This window comes from Tachysurus vachellii, chromosome 7, assembly GCF_030014155.1.
Source record: "Tachysurus vachellii isolate PV-2020 chromosome 7, HZAU_Pvac_v1, whole genome shotgun sequence".
NCBI lineage: Eukaryota > Metazoa > Chordata > Actinopteri > Siluriformes > Bagridae > Tachysurus > Tachysurus vachellii.
The window spans coordinates 27,422,648-27,439,298 of record NC_083466.1 but is presented as its reverse complement, the minus strand read 5'-3'; the positions used below and the strand labels follow the sequence as shown (position 1 = coordinate 27,439,298).

The window sequence follows — 16,651 nt, the reverse complement described above, 5'->3', positions numbered from 1 at the left end:
ATTCTTGTTCCTCTTCAGCTCTGTTAACAACAGAACAGATCTAGATACAAGCTGTTCGTGATGAGCAAAAGCATCTTCCTTTCAGCATGTAAATGTTAAGCTCTTCTGAGAAGAAATAACCGTTTTGGACAATCTGTCATCTTAAAAAATTCTCCTGGATTAAATGTTTTAATTCTCATATTCCAGTGTTAAATAAATTGACAGCTGGAAATACTGGTGCATGTCTGAACATAGCGTGATTCATGGCCAGAGGCATTAAGTCTGCGAGCTGTAATCCATTATAAGGTAAAAGGCCCAAATAAATCTTGCCATAATTGAAATCAATCCCTCATAGCGGCGGGACAAGTCAGCTTTTTAAGACCCAATTAGCCCTTTCTGTGAGCCACACATCAGAGGCAGACAGGGAGAGAGAGAGAGAGAGAGAGAGAGAGAGAAAGTGTGTGTGTCAGTGTGGAGATGAATAAAGAAATATTCTGGCTCTCTCATCTCACACTATCTCACTAATAGATTTATGAGCAGCACACGCAGGCTTAATTTGTGTCCGGCGAACAGATCGGCCTCAAGCCGTGTTTCATCACTGGATGTTTCTTTAATTATATGTCAGAGGCCATAAAACTTGGAAACCAGTTGTGCGACTATACACAAAGAAACACTTACAGATACAAAGAAAACACCACACACACTTAGAAAAATGTACACACAATCACAGATATACGCGCAAACAAAAAACACACACCGACAATACAAACACAGTCATGCTCACACACACAGAAACACAAACACACAGAGACACACATTTGACACGTACAAACACACACAAAACACACACACGGGAATAAAACAGTCTCAGATCTCAGTTGCAAATAAAATCCCCCAAAACATATTTAATCTTTTGTACATACACTCTGATACATTGATATTTCTCTCTGTGCTCAGATGGCGGTATTAATGACCGTCAGGCTGATATGGACTCACAGCGGTGGCTTTCGAGGCCTTAACGGCGTATTGCGGATTTCCCCTCGAGTTGAGATTGTAGGCAGGGCAGATCGGTGTAGTCGTTTTGTTTTTTAATCATTAACAGGGATGCTGCGAGATCGTCCTGCTATACAGAGTAAAAGAAGAGAGACGAAGGAAGCATTTTTCAAAACACTGTGCAGTAGAGAAGGACACACACTCGTATTCGTTCTGAACGAGAAAAAAAAAAAAAACACAAACACACACAACCACCGAAGGCGAACAGCAGAGAAATGAACAGGCACATGCTGGAGCTGCAAAGCGGATTTTAATGTTATTGCACAGGCGTCAGGTTTAGTGCTGACGGTTCGACGAGTCAAAGGACGTCCTGCTTGTTCAGTGCACAAAATGAAACACGGCCATGCTGAGGCAACACTGACCATGTATAGAGAGAGAGAGAGAGAGACAGAGAGACAGAGAGAGACAGAGGCGCACACGTTTATATAAAAATCACTCACTCACTAACTACCTAATTAACTCTGCAAATCTTACGCACACTCGTAAAAACGTCACGTGAACGCTAACCTGTGGACACGTTTTCATTTGCACCGGCAGTCGATCTTTCACCAGCAGGGACGGACAAATCTTCACTCGTTTCAGTAAGAAAGCAAGTAGCTTGTAATGATCGACATGTAATGATCTCTGTGATGAATAAAGATGAGGATTATTTTTACTTTCTGGTTCAGGGACAGATTCTGTTGATCCTCCCTCTTCCTCCTCCTCCTGTAAATCCTGTTGTGCTTAGATTCGGTACTGTTTGTTTGAAAAAAAAATGTTTAATTAAAATGATAGCTGATGTCTGCTGATGACTGATGTTTAGATGAATTCTAAAAATACGACTTGATTGGATGGTGTAAATGTACACACGCAAGTTAAAAAGTGTCCTCAGGATGTTCAGGTCGACGTGAGAGAAGAGGCAGCTAACTGATTCCTCCAAAGTCTTATTACATCTAAAACACTAGACGTACAATATACCAGGCCTGGGCTGCTGATTTGTCCATCCCTGAGTGAACAAACACACAAACGCACACACACAGTATTAGTGCCTCAAACCTTCATCGTAAACTCCAAAGCTCTAAAAACAAAGCCTCCAAACCCCAGGTGAAGCCAAGCTGCTTAGATGAAGGATCCAGGAGTGGAACGTTACGCAGAAGGCACTGCGAGCTGAAGTGACTGGTTAGGAATGTAACACGGAATAAAAATAGTAGCTGCTAGCTGTTTAGCAATCTAGCTCATTAGCTTACTGGCAAGCTAGGAGTGCAAGAAGAAATAAAACACAACATATTTAAAACAAAAAACTAGCTATGTTTGAAGTGCCAATTAGGGTTAAACTACTTTATGTAGCTAGAAAGCTAGCAAAGAAGATCATTATTAAGCATGCTAGGTGCTTAGCTAGTTAATGCTTCTATGTTCGAGGGACACTGATATTGATATAAATGTATTTAGACAGAAAAAAAGAAAAAAAAGTGAATAGGTGGAGTTTCCTTGTAGCCACTGCATCAATCGTAATAGCCGGTTATTAGCAAAGCTAAAAATCAGGATGCACAGTTTGCTGATGCTAAACCACTACTATGCTAGTATGTGCATGTTTCTCAGAGCAAAGCTAAATCCTTGTCTTAGCATGAAGAAACTCAGCGCTACATCGTCCTCACAGTCACATCAGCATCTCGTCCTATGTCACATCATGAACGTCCAGCACCGGCGCTACAAAAATAACCTAGCAAAAATCTTTGGTGGGTTATGCATCACGTGTATCGTTTTGTTATTTATTATTTTTTTTATTTTTTTGAGCAGTACAGTCACTTCCTCATTTGAGTTCACTATTAAAATTCAAATCTCAGTGTCCCTGGTTGCCTCAGTGTCCGAGCCCGTCAAGGTGTCGAGCTTTCTGTTTCCTTTCGTCTCACGTTTACGAATAAAAATCCCACCCCGTTTGGTCACCGCAGCAACCCCTTCCCATCGGCTCTCAGCTGAGCTCGAAGCCCGAGGACGACTCGATGGCGTAAAGTAACTTGCTTGCCATCAGCTGCTGGTCGTAGAATTCGGGCAGCTTGAGAAGGTTCATGCAGGTGCTGGCGGTGGGAAGGCGCTCCAGATCGTTCCCTCCGTTATGGATACAGAAGGCAGGGTAGAGCTCCTGAAGATGAATAAGAGACACATAGGACAACACATCACACACATGAGCATGGAGATGATAGATTCAAACAACAGCACAGTACCAACAGATCTCACAGCTGATCTTTCCTTAGTTTCAGTAACATCTAAATTCTGTGTACAAATATAAAACCGCTGTGCAAGATAAATGAAAGCAGCTAGGAGGAAACATGATTCCTTTTTTCTTCCTTCCTCCTTTCCTTCCTTCTCTTTTATCCTTCCTTTCCTCCCTCCTCTCCTTTCTTTAACCTTCATTTCTCCCTCCTTCTCTTCCTTCCTTCTCCGCTTGCTTTACTTCCATTTTACTTCCTTTCTGTCATTTCCTCCCTCATTTTATTCATTCCCTCCCTCCTGTCCTCTGTATTTCCCTCTCTCCCTTCCTTCTTCCATGTCCAAAATTCATATTTCTTTCATCATCTGAAGCAGATCAGCACAGACCAATGAAATCTGCACATGTCTACAGTTTGAATCCCTTCCTTCCTATCCTATCCATTCCAGTCTGCCCCTGTCCCCGTCCTTCCTTCCATCCGACGTTGACCAAACATGTTTTTATAGTGCACGTTTTAGTAGCATGTCTAAAATTCTTATTTTATTTTATTTTCCTGTCAGTTGAAGCAGGTCAGGAACACAGCCCTATGAGAGCTGTAGATCTGCATGAGGCTGATGGGATGGAAGAGTCGCTCTGACAGCTCATCATTCATCACTGAAATCAGCACTGAGCATGAGTGATGGCTAATAATCCAGAAGGTCATCGCTACCACCAGATCCCTCAGCAATTCTCTGGGTCTGTTAGCGAGTGTGTAAGCGCCAGGGCTAGAACCCGATTAAAACCCATCTCAGGGTTCTGCTTTAACTGTGCCATTTTTCTAACAATTAACGTATTAAAGTATCGTTGCTTATGAAGAAAGTGCTGGAGCAGGAGCCATCGCTTTGAGAAAAGGATTTCCATCATCTTTTTTAAATGGCTTCCTCTGACAGGGCCATTTCTCCCTTAATGAATCCCCGGGTGTTTAACGGCACCTAATTAAGGCCACGATGGCTGGAGATGAGGTAGAGGTGAGAGGGCAAATCGGCTTGGACCATGTGTGTGTCTCTATTTCTCTTTCTCTCTCTCTCTCCGCTCCAAAGTCAAATTCATTAAAAAGCATCTCTCTAATTCTTGCCAGTTAAAGTTCACACATTTTTTGCAGAACTTTTCCTCCATGATTTCACCAATGCCTCTTTTCCACCAAAAAGAACCGAGTGCTGGTTCAGAGCTAGCACTGGTGCAGGTTCAAAGTTGGTTCCACTGGCGAACCTCCTAAGAACCGGTTTGCCTTTCCACCGGCTAGAGAGCCATCACAGAGCCGAGTCTGACGTCACTGTACACGTGTCACGTGTCCCAGCAACTTTAGCGCAGCAGTGGCAAACACAAACACATCAACAATGGCGGATGTTGCTTTACTGTTAATGCTCATGGCTTTGTGAACCTACATTAACACCCAAACGCGGCGAATCCAATGTGTACGTGCAGCTCCATGTAATCTGTATAAACGGAGGTTGTTATCGAGAAAGTACAGAACATTATTTTATCATTAACACAGAAAAAAGTTAGCCTTAGCATGTAGCTACTTACTATCATGTGTGCTGATAATGTATCATATCGCGGTAAAGTAAAAGTGTATTAAACATTAGTATACTTAAGGTATACTATAAGGTATAGTATAAGGTATACTTAAGGTTAAATTATCAAATGCGCTAACAGTAGCCCCGCCCACAGCCACGCCCACAGCTCCTGACACAAGCGGTTCTTAAGTCTAGACCAACAACGTTTTGGTGCTACTTAAGAACCACTTTTCCTGGTTCAGAGCCGGTGCTTTGGGTGTCGAAACAAAAAGAACTGGTTCTAAATTAGGCTCCGAACCAGCACTCAAACTGCCTCTGTGGAAAAGGGGCACAAGAGCTTCACCATGAACAGAGAGTGGCTTTGTGATCAGAAGACATTAGAATTAGATTAAACCCTTTACCTTCACCACACTGGACAATTTTCACACTGGAGAGTGTTTCATTCCTCAGCTGGAAGGTTTCTTCACTTCAACCATGACATGTTCTATAAAAATCATTTATTTCCTTCCTTATTCTTTCTCTCTTCCTTCCTTCTCCCCTTCCTATTTTTATTCCGTCCTCCTTCCCTTCCTTCCATCCTACTGTCCCCATTTTCATTCTTTCTTACCTTCCTCCCTCCTTCCTTATTCCTTCCAACTTCCATTCTTTCTCTTCTTTCTTTCTTCCTTCCTTATTTCCAGTGCTTCCCAGGTCTCAGCTAAGCTCGAAGCCTGAGGAAGACTCAATGGCATAGAGTAAATTGCTCCTCATCAGCTGCTGGTTGTAGAACTCAGGCAGCTTGAGAAGGTTCATGCAGGTGCTGGAGGTGGGACGGTGCTCCAGATTGCCCCCCCGCCATTATGGATGCAGAAGGCAGGGTAAAGCTCCTTAAGATGAACCGGTGGTCCTTGACCATAACCAGCTCCCTTCCATCTCTTCCTTTCTTTCCACTGGAGAGTGTTTCATTACTCAGCTGTAAGTGTTTCTTCAGTTCAACCATGACATGTTCTTTACTCCATTCCTCCTTCTCTCTCTCTCTCTCTTCCTTCCTTCCCTTCTCCCCTTCCTATTTTTATTCCTTCCTCCTTTCCATTCTTTCCTTCCCTAAATGTCCCTTTCCATTCTTTCCTTCCTTTCCCCTTCCATTCTTTCTCTTCTTTCTTCCTTCCATCTCTTCCTTTATTTTCACTGGAGTGCGTTTCCTTCCTCAGCTGTAAGGTTTCTACAGTTGAACCCTGACATGTTCTATAAACATCCTTTATTTCTTTACTCTTCTTTGTCTCTTCCTTCCTTTCTATCCTCCTTTCCATTCCTTTCTCAGTGGGTATCATAATATAAGATTTTAGAAAGATAGGAATGTTTATCTCTGGAGACACTGTGGTATGACCTTAAAAAGGCGGTTCATGCTTGAAAACCCTCCAATGTGGCTGAACTGCAAAATTCCTCCACAGCGTTATCACAAAGGCTTGATTGCAGTTCTTGCTGCTAAGGGTGGCCCAACCACTTATTAGGTTTAGGGGGCAAACACTTTTTCACACAGGCCCATGTAGGTTTGGATTTTGTTTTCTGTTAATAATACAAACCTTCATTTAAAGGCAGGGTGCACGATGTTTCAAAAATGCTTCATAAAACTCGAGTCGTGCAGTGTGCATGTCTGACATTAGCATAAAGGGGCGTGTCATTTCAATATGTGGCGGAGAGAGTGTTCAGTGTGCATGTCTGACATTAGCATAAAGGGGCGTGTCTTGTCAATATGTGGCGGAGAGAGAGTGTTCAGTGTGCATGTCTGACATTAGCATAAAGGGGCGTGTCTTGTCAATATGTGGCGGAGAGAGTGTTCAGTGTGCATGTCTGACATTAGCATAAAGGGGCGTGTCTTTTCAATATGTGGCGGAGAGAGTGTTCAGTGTGCATGTCTGACATGCAGGGTTCTAGGTGTTGAACGTCGTCTTCCGTGTGAAACGGAGCTAAACCTTTCACGCTACAACACACAGTACTACAAAAACACATTTGATCTGTATTACCATAGTATTACTCATTGAGTTCATTTATTGATAAAAATATACCCTCGGCCAGCTGCCCCAGCAGGTTCCGCCATAATAGCTGCCTGGTTTGCGTTTGGGGCGGAGCTATCAAAACAGGGGTAACACCCATTTATATTAGGGGCGTGTTTGTTTAGGTGATTTTAAATGTGAACATTGGCTTTCAGAGATCGCGCACCCCTCCTTTAAAAACTGCATGTTGTGTTTACTTGTGTCATCTTTGACTAATGTGTAAATTTGTTTCATAATCTGAAATATTTAAGTGTGACAAACATGCAAGAAAATAAAATAAAAAAATCAGAAGGGGGCCAACACTTTCACACCACTGTATATACGTATAAAATATGCAATTCCTCGTGTATTCACATGTATATTGTAGTCAAATCTTTTTGTTGTGTGTGTGTGTGTGTGTGTGTGTGTGTATACTGACTTTAAATCCCAGCAGAGGAGGACGTGAACAGCTGGTGACAAACTTGAGCAGCTTGCGTTTCTCCTCGTCGCTGAAATTCTCCACCACGTCCCAAAAGATCTTGATGACTGGGTGAGTGGGCGAGTATCCTCCTGCACAGCACCAGTCACATTCATCATTCAGTCAGTCACTTATTCATTCACCCACCCACTCACACATTCACCCACCCACTCACACATTCACCCACTCACCCACCCACACATTCACCCACCCGATACACTCACTCAGTAGTGTTAATTAATGTTTGTGGTGAACTGGGTCAGAACTGAAGTTCTCAGATTAAGTAATGTGTGTGTTACCTGAGTAATTAGTGAATTTCTTCAGGTCATCCAGACAGATAGGCACGTGAGCACCAGAGATCAAAACCTGTGAAATATTATCAAATCAGTCAGAGCGTGAACACACACACACACACACACACACACACACACACACACACACACACACACACACACACACACACACACACACACACACACACACACACACACACACACACACACACACACACACACACACACACACACCTTAACGCCATATCCAATGCAGTACAATGATTCTGTATGGTGATGCATTTCTTTTTGAAACAGGAAGTGATAAAGTGTTTTGAAGCATTTAACTGTAGAACCAGTAGGGTTCCAGATGCTCCACAGTCCCACCCAAACCTAACCCATCTGACAGGACAGATGAACAACAAGTGTGTGCGTCTCAATCCACTCCAGTTTAGTACTCAGGGTGAGGATCAGGGAAGAAAATCCCACATTACCTTTATTTGATATAACATTTGGTTTGACTTTTAAGTGTTTCATCATTAATAAAACTCCACTAGCTATAAACGTATGTTTAATGTACTCAAAACAGTAAAAACATGTCTGTTGTAGATAAAATGCCAGTGGTGATGATTTACAACACGAGTCATAGTTATGACGCTGAAAAAGCAAATCATCAGTGACTCATGATAAAATTCTAAACTAAAATGAAAAGAAGAATACTGAGGGACAATAAGGGGGAATATTAATGTCAGGAAATCACAATACATACATTTAGAGTGGATTTTATTTTCTATTTTTCTATAAATAAATCCATTTCATTTGTTTCTTTTGAAAAACTTTCATTTCTCCATCATTTGTTTTACTTGTTATAATTGTATTACTGCTATTTAACCATTTTGTGCAGTTTTGACAAACATTATTTCTTCTTTTGGTTCATCTTTGGTCCTGTCATGTTTGATGTGAACTTCCAGTTTATCAGTTTGGGGGCTTTTATGAAGCTGCAATTTAATGTTTGAAAGCTTTACAGAAAATGGAGCGAGCTAATGCTGGACTCTCAGTGGATGGAAGATTTCTGGTAGATCAGATTTCTGGTAGAAAAAGGAAAGCTGTGTGTGTGTGTGTGTGTGTGTGTGTGTGTGTGTGTGTGCTCGCTTGAGCAGTACCTGGATCTCCTGTTGGTCAAACATGCGCAGCCACTCGAGGTTGAGCACGTTGGCCAGACCCTGTCTGAATGCCAGGCAGTGAGCTCGGATCTGTTTGTTCAGCCGGTAATCGGCCACTAAATGGATGTAGGCGATGCGGTTCGCCGTGGTAACCGGGATGTCCTTCCCGCCTGGCTTCAGCTCAACCACCTGGAAAAGCAGACAGAGTGAGAATTAGAGAAAAAAAATGATGGTCTAATGAAGGTTTTTTTTTTTTTTTTATAACAACAAAGTGTCACTCTATTCCAGCAGTTTAATCATTACAACCAGTATACTGGATACAAAAAAGTGTGTTATTGTGTTATATGAATATAATGCAGATGTGGTGAGCATAATAGCTTCAGAGAGAGAGAGCGAGAGAGAGAGAGAGAGAGAGAGAGAGAGAGAGAGAGAGAGAGAGAGAGAGAGAGACACAGAAAGAGAGAGACACAGAAAGGGAGAGACACAGAGAGAGAGACACACAGAGAGAGAGACACACAGAGAGAGAGACACACAGAGAGAGAGACACAGAAAGAGAGAGAGAGACAGAGAGAGAGAGAGAGAGAGAGAGAGAGAGACAGAGAGAGAGAGACAGAGAGAGAGAGAGAGAGACAGAGAGAGAGAGAGACAGAGAGAGAGAGAGACAGAGAGAGAGAGACAGAGAGAGAGAAAGAGACAGAGAGAGAGAGACAAAGAGAGAAAGAGACAGAGAGAGAGAGAGAGAGACAGAGAGAGAGAGACAGAGACAGAGAGAGAGAGACGTGCTTTATCTGCTGGTCACACAGTCAGAGTCAGGCTCAATCATTAACCTAACCACAAAAAAGAAAAGACGCAAAATACAAAATGAGAGAGACAGAAAGCAAAAGACAAACACAGAAAGAGAGAGATATATAACCTGAGCCTCTCCTAGGTCATTGTTGACGATGGTGAAGTTGAGCCCCAGATCCTCCACGTCTCCCTCGTAGCTCTTGAGAAACAGAAGGTTCCGGTACATCTCGGGATCGAGCGAGGCCAGGTGATGAATGTCCACATCAGCGCTGGTCCCGAGCAGCTTGGACAGGAAGAAACTGGCAAACGGCATCTCCACTAACATGTTCTCATAGAGAGCCTGAGGAAGCACAAAGAGACACGGATCATTAACCTTCTAAACAAATCAACATATACACGACTCAGTCTTCTTTATTCCCCTTAGCTGTGGTGATGATCCGGAGGCAAAAATGTGGGCTGCCGGCTGTTGAAGGAGCAAAGTAAAGAAACCTAAAGGTTATCTACTGTGCACAGAAACCACCAGAGTGCTGAGAACACCACAACACTTCCTGCACGTGAATCGATTCGGATTTGTAATCCTTTTCTTACTAGAGACACCTTTTCACTCAGACTGAGAGAGACAGAGAAATAACCCAGAAATAACCCATTCAAATACACTAAACGGTGCTGTAAGAAAGTATTTGCCCCCTTCGAATTTCCCCTTATAGTAAGTGTGTGTATGTGTGTAACATAGAGAGAAAGAGAGAGAGAGAGAGAGAGAGAGAGAGAGAGAGAGAGAGAGAAGCTCAGACATGGAGAAAGTGTAAAAGAGAGCGAAAACAGAGATAATTAGAGAAGGGTAGTATGGTATTAAACAAACAAAAAATACAACAGTATTTTGTCTTTCAGTGTGATAATTATGCAAACCAAACAAACAGAAGAAATAAAGAGAGAGAGGTGGGGTGGGGGTGAATACTTTTTCACACCACTGTGAAGGTAGAGTATCAAACCTTTTCCTGAGAGTGGTTTCTATATTATAAATACACGCAGCAGCAAAGTGGCCCCACGGGGCAGATAAAGCATATTCCATTCAATTAGATTCAACTCGCACCAAACAATCTGAAGTTCTCCAGAGCATTAAGGATCCCAGCAGAGCCATGCTCTTGCTCGCTGGCTTTTACGCAACACGGAGGGAAACGAAGGGATACGGAGGATCAGCAGTCCCAAAAACTTTCCCAACATCAGTCCTGACCTTGACCTGAAACAGGACCAGTCGTAAAAGAGCTGCAGCTAATGCAGTGCAACCGCGCTAAAAAAGCCCATTTCAGGACATTAAACTCCACCAAGCTCGTATAACAGATTGCACTCACCCTCCTGGCCACATCAACGAAATGGATTATAAATTTCCCAAATTTCCATAATGCACGCTTCGAAAACACACAGGCAGCTCGTAAATCAGGGCATTTTTCTAAACACGGGTTAACACGAGGGAGGGAGGAAAAAAAACCTCGTCACATTTTTTATGCAAAAATAATCCACTTAGCGGCAGCTAGCCTTCATTCTGGCGACAGAGTGGGAACATGTGCGACATTCGCGAGGCCCCTTGATGCCTATCAATAACGCCGCTGCCGGGAACAAGCGGCAATAACAAACACGGAGGCGGTCAGCGGCCGCCATTCTTCCAGCGACTGTTATTTATCACTGTTTATTGCTAGAAATTGTGCCAAAATGACTTTGAATTTACCAAAAAAAAAAAAAAGGATTAATGGCAAAGGTGGCTTTTAATATCAGTGAGTGCAGAGCAGGGTAATTAATGCAAATCACAGGTCCATCAGTGCGGCCTGAATGCCGGTGGATTTAAACGTCTGCCTTCTGGTCGCTGCCAGGTGGATTTGTTAATTTACAACATTAAGAATCGATAAAAAAAATATATATATAACGGAATGCTTCAAGAATGTTGACGCCATCAGTCAGCGTGTGACCTTCTCTTTCCCTGAGAAACTTTTCTCTGTAAAGAGCAAAACAGGAAGTTTAAGAACTGTAACGTGCTGTGAAAGAATGACATGTCGCTATCCAATCTCACCGCTAACTGGTTACATTTATTTTCCATGACAGGCCTATTTTAACGCCTGCTGATATAGAAGTAATTTCTGTGTGTATATATATGTATAAACTGCATTTAAGCCAACAATTAGCCATTTACACAGCCCTTCAGTTCTGCTCGTGTTGTGTGTAAATATAAATACTAATGGACCAGACACAACTCTGGACGTCCTCCATGGTCTCCGGGTCTAAATATTAGCACAATCAATTTCTCCCTGTAATAAACATGGTCTGATATCTGATCGCCGTTATGACGTTATCCTTTTAACGAGTGCACCTTTAAAACAAAGCGGTAATAAATTCAGTAAGTAGTTTAAACACTTTATTTGAGTCCATCAAAGCTTTAACGTGAATGTATTGCATTAGCCTCGGCAACACGAACAGACCTTGCATGAATTAGTATAATGAACGCTTGAGAGGGAGTGTGTGTGTGTGTGTGTGTGTTCAATACAGCAACAGTGATGTAATTCTAATCTACATCAGGTGCCTTTATACCAGCACTAAACAAATATCAATAGCCCACTCTTCCTGCCACTCTGCAGCGTATTTATGGAGAGAGAAATAGGGTTAATTGAAAGTCAAATTCAAATTAATCTCCCGAACCTTAATTGCCCGAGCCATTAGTGACCAAGTGACTGGAGGAGGGGCATGTTTCTCACTGTAAGAACTCTGATCCCCACTAAACAGGAGTGTGTGTGTGTGTGTAGGGTCTCTAATAAGCGGCCCGAGTTGCCTCGTCAGGAACTGCGTTGATGCTCGTGACTGTAAAACAGATCAAAACTCTATTAGCGGCAGAAAGGGTTCAGGTTATTTATGACGCCGGCTGATTTAGCTACACAAACACGGTCGGTTCAAGCAGCTGCTAATGGAGGGCCGGAGCCTAGGAGCTGAGCGACTCGTGGTGTGAGGTCATTTATTTAGGCGGACTATATGCAAGTGCATTATATGCATTAATGAAACTTTAAAAAGGTTCGGTTTATAAATCAGAGCTTGTTGACATGTAGAAAACAGACAGATCGCCAAAGATCTGAGCCCCAGCAACAGAGGATTGGATTTAAAGGAGGTGGAGCTAATAAGCAAACCTCTAACATTTGTCATGTTGTCCAGAAGTGTAATGAAATTCGGTTGAGCAAATGGCAATGTGCCATGTTCATGAGTCTGAAGGGAAGGGAAGGCAAGGCAAGGGAAAACGGAAAGGAAAGTTTAAGGGAAAACGATGGGAAGAGATGGAACGGGACAGGGACGGAAGGAAAGGGGTGGAAATAATTTATTTTAAGGATCAAGCTGATAAGAAAAATGAAAACAATAAAAAAAAAAAAAAAAAAAAAAAAAAAACAGTGATTGAGATGAAAATATAATAGCCCGATAAATCCAGATGAAAAGATAATGAACACGACACACATGAAAGAAGTTGGGAGGAAAAAACAGAGTTTGTATCTAATCGACTGTTGAAATCCAGTCTAGACTGAAGCTAACCTGTGAGAATAGATGTTGATAAATGTTTTGTTGACTTTTCCAATCTAATCATCATCATCATTTGCTCATTTCTTGGTTTAATCCAGGGCTGATAAAAGCCAGAAGAGCTGGTCAACACAACGCTGTGCCTTATCATCAGCTCCCTGCTCTCACACCAACTCCACACTAATCAAACACTGCCTTTATTACTGCAGTCTCACACCACTGCTTAATAATCCAACCACACAACACTAGCCTGATGCACGCTCTGCTAACTAACACCAGCAGGTGGCTAGCACTGTAAACTGCACACCAGGACAAACTGCACAACACTCTTATCCCTTAAGCATTAGTTTCTGCCAATACAGGAGATCTAAGCAGCTGGGTTTTTATTCAAATGTTAGCATATTTGACTATGAAAAGATGTGGGCAATGTAGGCAGAATGTAGGCATATTGTTCTCTCTATTCATCTTTAAACATTCAACATGTCTTTGTCAACTTTTTCCCCCAAACACGCCATGTTGTCTTGTCACTAATCAGACCAGAACGGGGAAAGCCATGCAGCTGGCCCAGTAGCCAGACATGTGGCTAGGTTGTAGCTAGCTCTGTAACTAAATCCTAACTAGTCATGTAGCTATCCCTGTAGCTAGGTCATAGCCAGCCCTGTAGCTATCCCTGTAGCTAGGTCATAGCCAGCCCTGTAGCTATCCCTGTAGCTAGGTCATAGCCAGCCCTGTAGCTATCCCTGTAGCTAGGTCATAGCCAGCCCTGTAGCTAGTCATGTAGCTAGGTCATAGCCAGCCCTGTAGCTAGTCATGTAGCTATCCCTGTAGCTAGGTCATAGCCAGCCCTGTAGCTATCCCTATAGCTAGGTTGTCTGATGAGCTGCCTTGTGCTAAACAATTCACATAAATGCATGTGATCGGCTGAGGCCAAGCTTGTTCATGTGTACAAAACAAGACCATTAGGTAAAACTCAGCTTAGACAAAATACAGTGGCTTTTCTACACAAAACCACTGTTTATAGTTTAATATCACAATTGTGGGCCTTGTCATAAAGTCAATATCTGAAATCCATTTCTTCTATTTTATTTTTTGACTTGTTCTGCTCTGCTGGTTAAACGTAAACAACAGACACTTATAATATGTGTCACTTAAATCGGGCCTGAAGTTATGGTTAATTGTCTCTCTCAATTATCTCTCTGTTTCCTTCACTCAGATGGATCTGCAAATAATTAAAACCCATTTTTATCAAGTGTCACCGACCTCAACACTGTCATGATCTTCGGCTTCCTGTCAACTTTTTCTATATGTTGCACACAGTGGTGTTCACTTGTCTAACTGGTGTTCACTATATACATGTCTAATGTTAAAGGTGTTGGAAGAGTAATGAAAAATATTGGTTTAAGCCATGACCATCAGCACAGGGGAAAAAAGGGGGCAGGGCAAACATTTCCAGACTCATATCTTGATTGGCTGATATGTTATATTATGTCCTGTGCTGATCTCCTATGCAAAATGCATAAAATCTACCAGTTTTCAGAACTAATATAATCCAGTGCCCCTCCCACATACACACCTTGCCCAGTATCCGGCCCAGGAAGTAATAGTGGCGCGTGAAGCTCTCTCCGATGAGCATCTCGGCTGTGGGGCTCGGGTACAGCAGACCCTCGTTGGTGGTCCTGAAAAAGCCCTGGTTGGGATTGAACCCTGACTTGAGCAGCTCACTGAGAAACTCACGGAAGATTCCCCCTCCGTCAATGCCGGCTTCGTCTAGGCCGTGAGCGTTCAGCAGGTGCACCCGGATACGCTTCTTTAGATCAGGCTCTGAAACCAGGAGCAGGAGATTTTATACTCATTAGGCAAGGCAGCCGGGTCACTGCAAAATTTCCTGCCAAAGGTCTATCACTGCAAGTGTGTAAGAATAAGAGCAAGTTTGGGAAAATACAGAAATCTTCTGAAACAAAAAACACAGTCCACCCATTGACCAGCACTGCCGAGTTAAAGGTACTATAGATAAGATATGGGTTTTTATTTTATCCCAAGGTCTCCAACAGTAAGATAAAATGGCTGAGAGGAGGTGCATCCTAACCCAAACAAGGATTTAGATTTTAAATACAGAATTCCCACAGACACATCTGATAAAGCTACGGCTTAATCCGCTATTGTTTTTTTTTTGTTATACATATCTTCCAGGTCATCTGTACAAGTAAGTAATAAAATCGCTCATTTTTATAGCAACAGCTCACTGGAGCAGTCTGATAGAGCCGTGTTTGGTCGTACCGTTCTCCGGAGACAGTTTGTCATATGCGTCCTCGTAGATGTAGTTCCTCCGGATGGTGATGTTGATGCCGTCGAGGAAAGGGCCGTCCCCCTGTACATCCCGTTTATCAGCGTAGATCAGCCTCTGGAAGATCTGCAAGAGACAGAGAGCACCAGAGGGTAAAGTTTTGTTGTCATCTCTAGCATAAGCAATCATTTTTCCTCTAAAAGGAAGTGAACCAAGAGGCAGCATTAGGAAGTATTTCATAGTACGGGAAGTATTTTCTAAAGGTTGAATTCGATCATTAAGTAAATTGGTACACCAACACATGGGAAATAGACTTCTATACCTTTACTCTCTCCTCGAAGGGTACGACAAAGGGCAGCTCAGTGAGGATGGCCAGGTTTCTCTCCTCTGAAACAGACAGCGGTGGAGGCTCCAAGCCAACTGTGGAGAAGAAAGAAAGCAAAAAAAACTTTATTTAATCATCTACGTATCTATTAATATATTCCATCAATTAAGTCACAATCTCATATCTTCTTTGAATGAACCATTAAAACCTTCTATGGTATACACTTCCAGGAGGTGAAGTTTCCTTCAAGTCTAAATGATTTAGATGATGGGATGTTCACCCGCCTGTTCACAAAGTGTGCCAAAAATTCTGGAGCTGAGTGAATACATTAGTGTAATATATATTCAGGTTAAGTTCACAGGTTTCTGTGTTTGTCCTGGACGCTTCTCACTTTTAATTATGTCTGTAGTCCGCTGTCTGTCTGGCTGTCTGCTGGGTCCATTACGAGGACGTTTGTTTGGGATTAAAGCTCAGTCCTGTTTGATGGAGATTGAATGTGGGCGATAGAAAGTGCCGGAACAGCAGCAGAGAAGCATCATTTGTCTGCCATGCTGCTAATACAGCGCAATTATTCTGCTCAATTAGTCAAGCCTTCCTCTCTGTCTCTCTGATCCGGCCATCAACGCACCATTTCGGAGAGAGAGTTATAGCACAGCATGGTCAATGCGCTTGCTGTTCATCAACAAAGCAAACGTCCATTTAGGGAAATGAAAGAGCTTCAGACAAACAGGAGGCCAGATGTGACCTGCCTTAGGCTAATTGAAATTTTAAGCACCTGTGCCCAAGAGAATTGAACAAGACACTGTTATTGGGGAGTTTTCACACCAGACACACACACACACAAGCAGGCTATTAGGCTAATACACACTCACTCAATCCACTCAGGCCTCCGACTCACTCAGCCACTCTCAGAGCTGTGCTTATTAGGGCTGCAGTGATAGTGATCGACTGTGGTGTTGGGGATCGGTTTGATAGCGTGTTAATTTACTCCAAAAATAAGACCTGACATCTCAAA

At 42.6% G+C, this 16,651-nt stretch overlaps 1 protein-coding gene across 2 annotated transcripts in view; it reads right to left on the bottom strand.

The window, feature by feature from the left end:
- Positions 1-857: 857 nt before the first annotated feature.
- Positions 858-16,651, bottom strand: part of ube3c (ubiquitin protein ligase E3C) — a 36,251-nt gene continuing 20,457 nt past the window's right edge. For both annotated transcript variants that reach the window (XM_060875241.1, XM_060875242.1), the window contains exons 18-25: positions 15,634-15,731; positions 15,305-15,437; positions 14,601-14,848; positions 9,612-9,824; positions 8,699-8,887; positions 7,563-7,629; positions 7,225-7,355; positions 858-3,151 (exon numbers count right to left, since the gene is read on the bottom strand). In XM_060875241.1, coding sequence (XP_060731224.1) covers positions 2,981-3,151; positions 7,225-7,355; positions 7,563-7,629; positions 8,699-8,887; positions 9,612-9,824; positions 14,601-14,848; positions 15,305-15,437; positions 15,634-15,731 — 1,250 coding nt within the window. In that variant the 3' untranslated portion in view covers positions 858-2,980. The remainder of the gene's footprint in view (positions 3,152-7,224; positions 7,356-7,562; positions 7,630-8,698; positions 8,888-9,611; positions 9,825-14,600; positions 14,849-15,304; positions 15,438-15,633; positions 15,732-16,651) is intronic.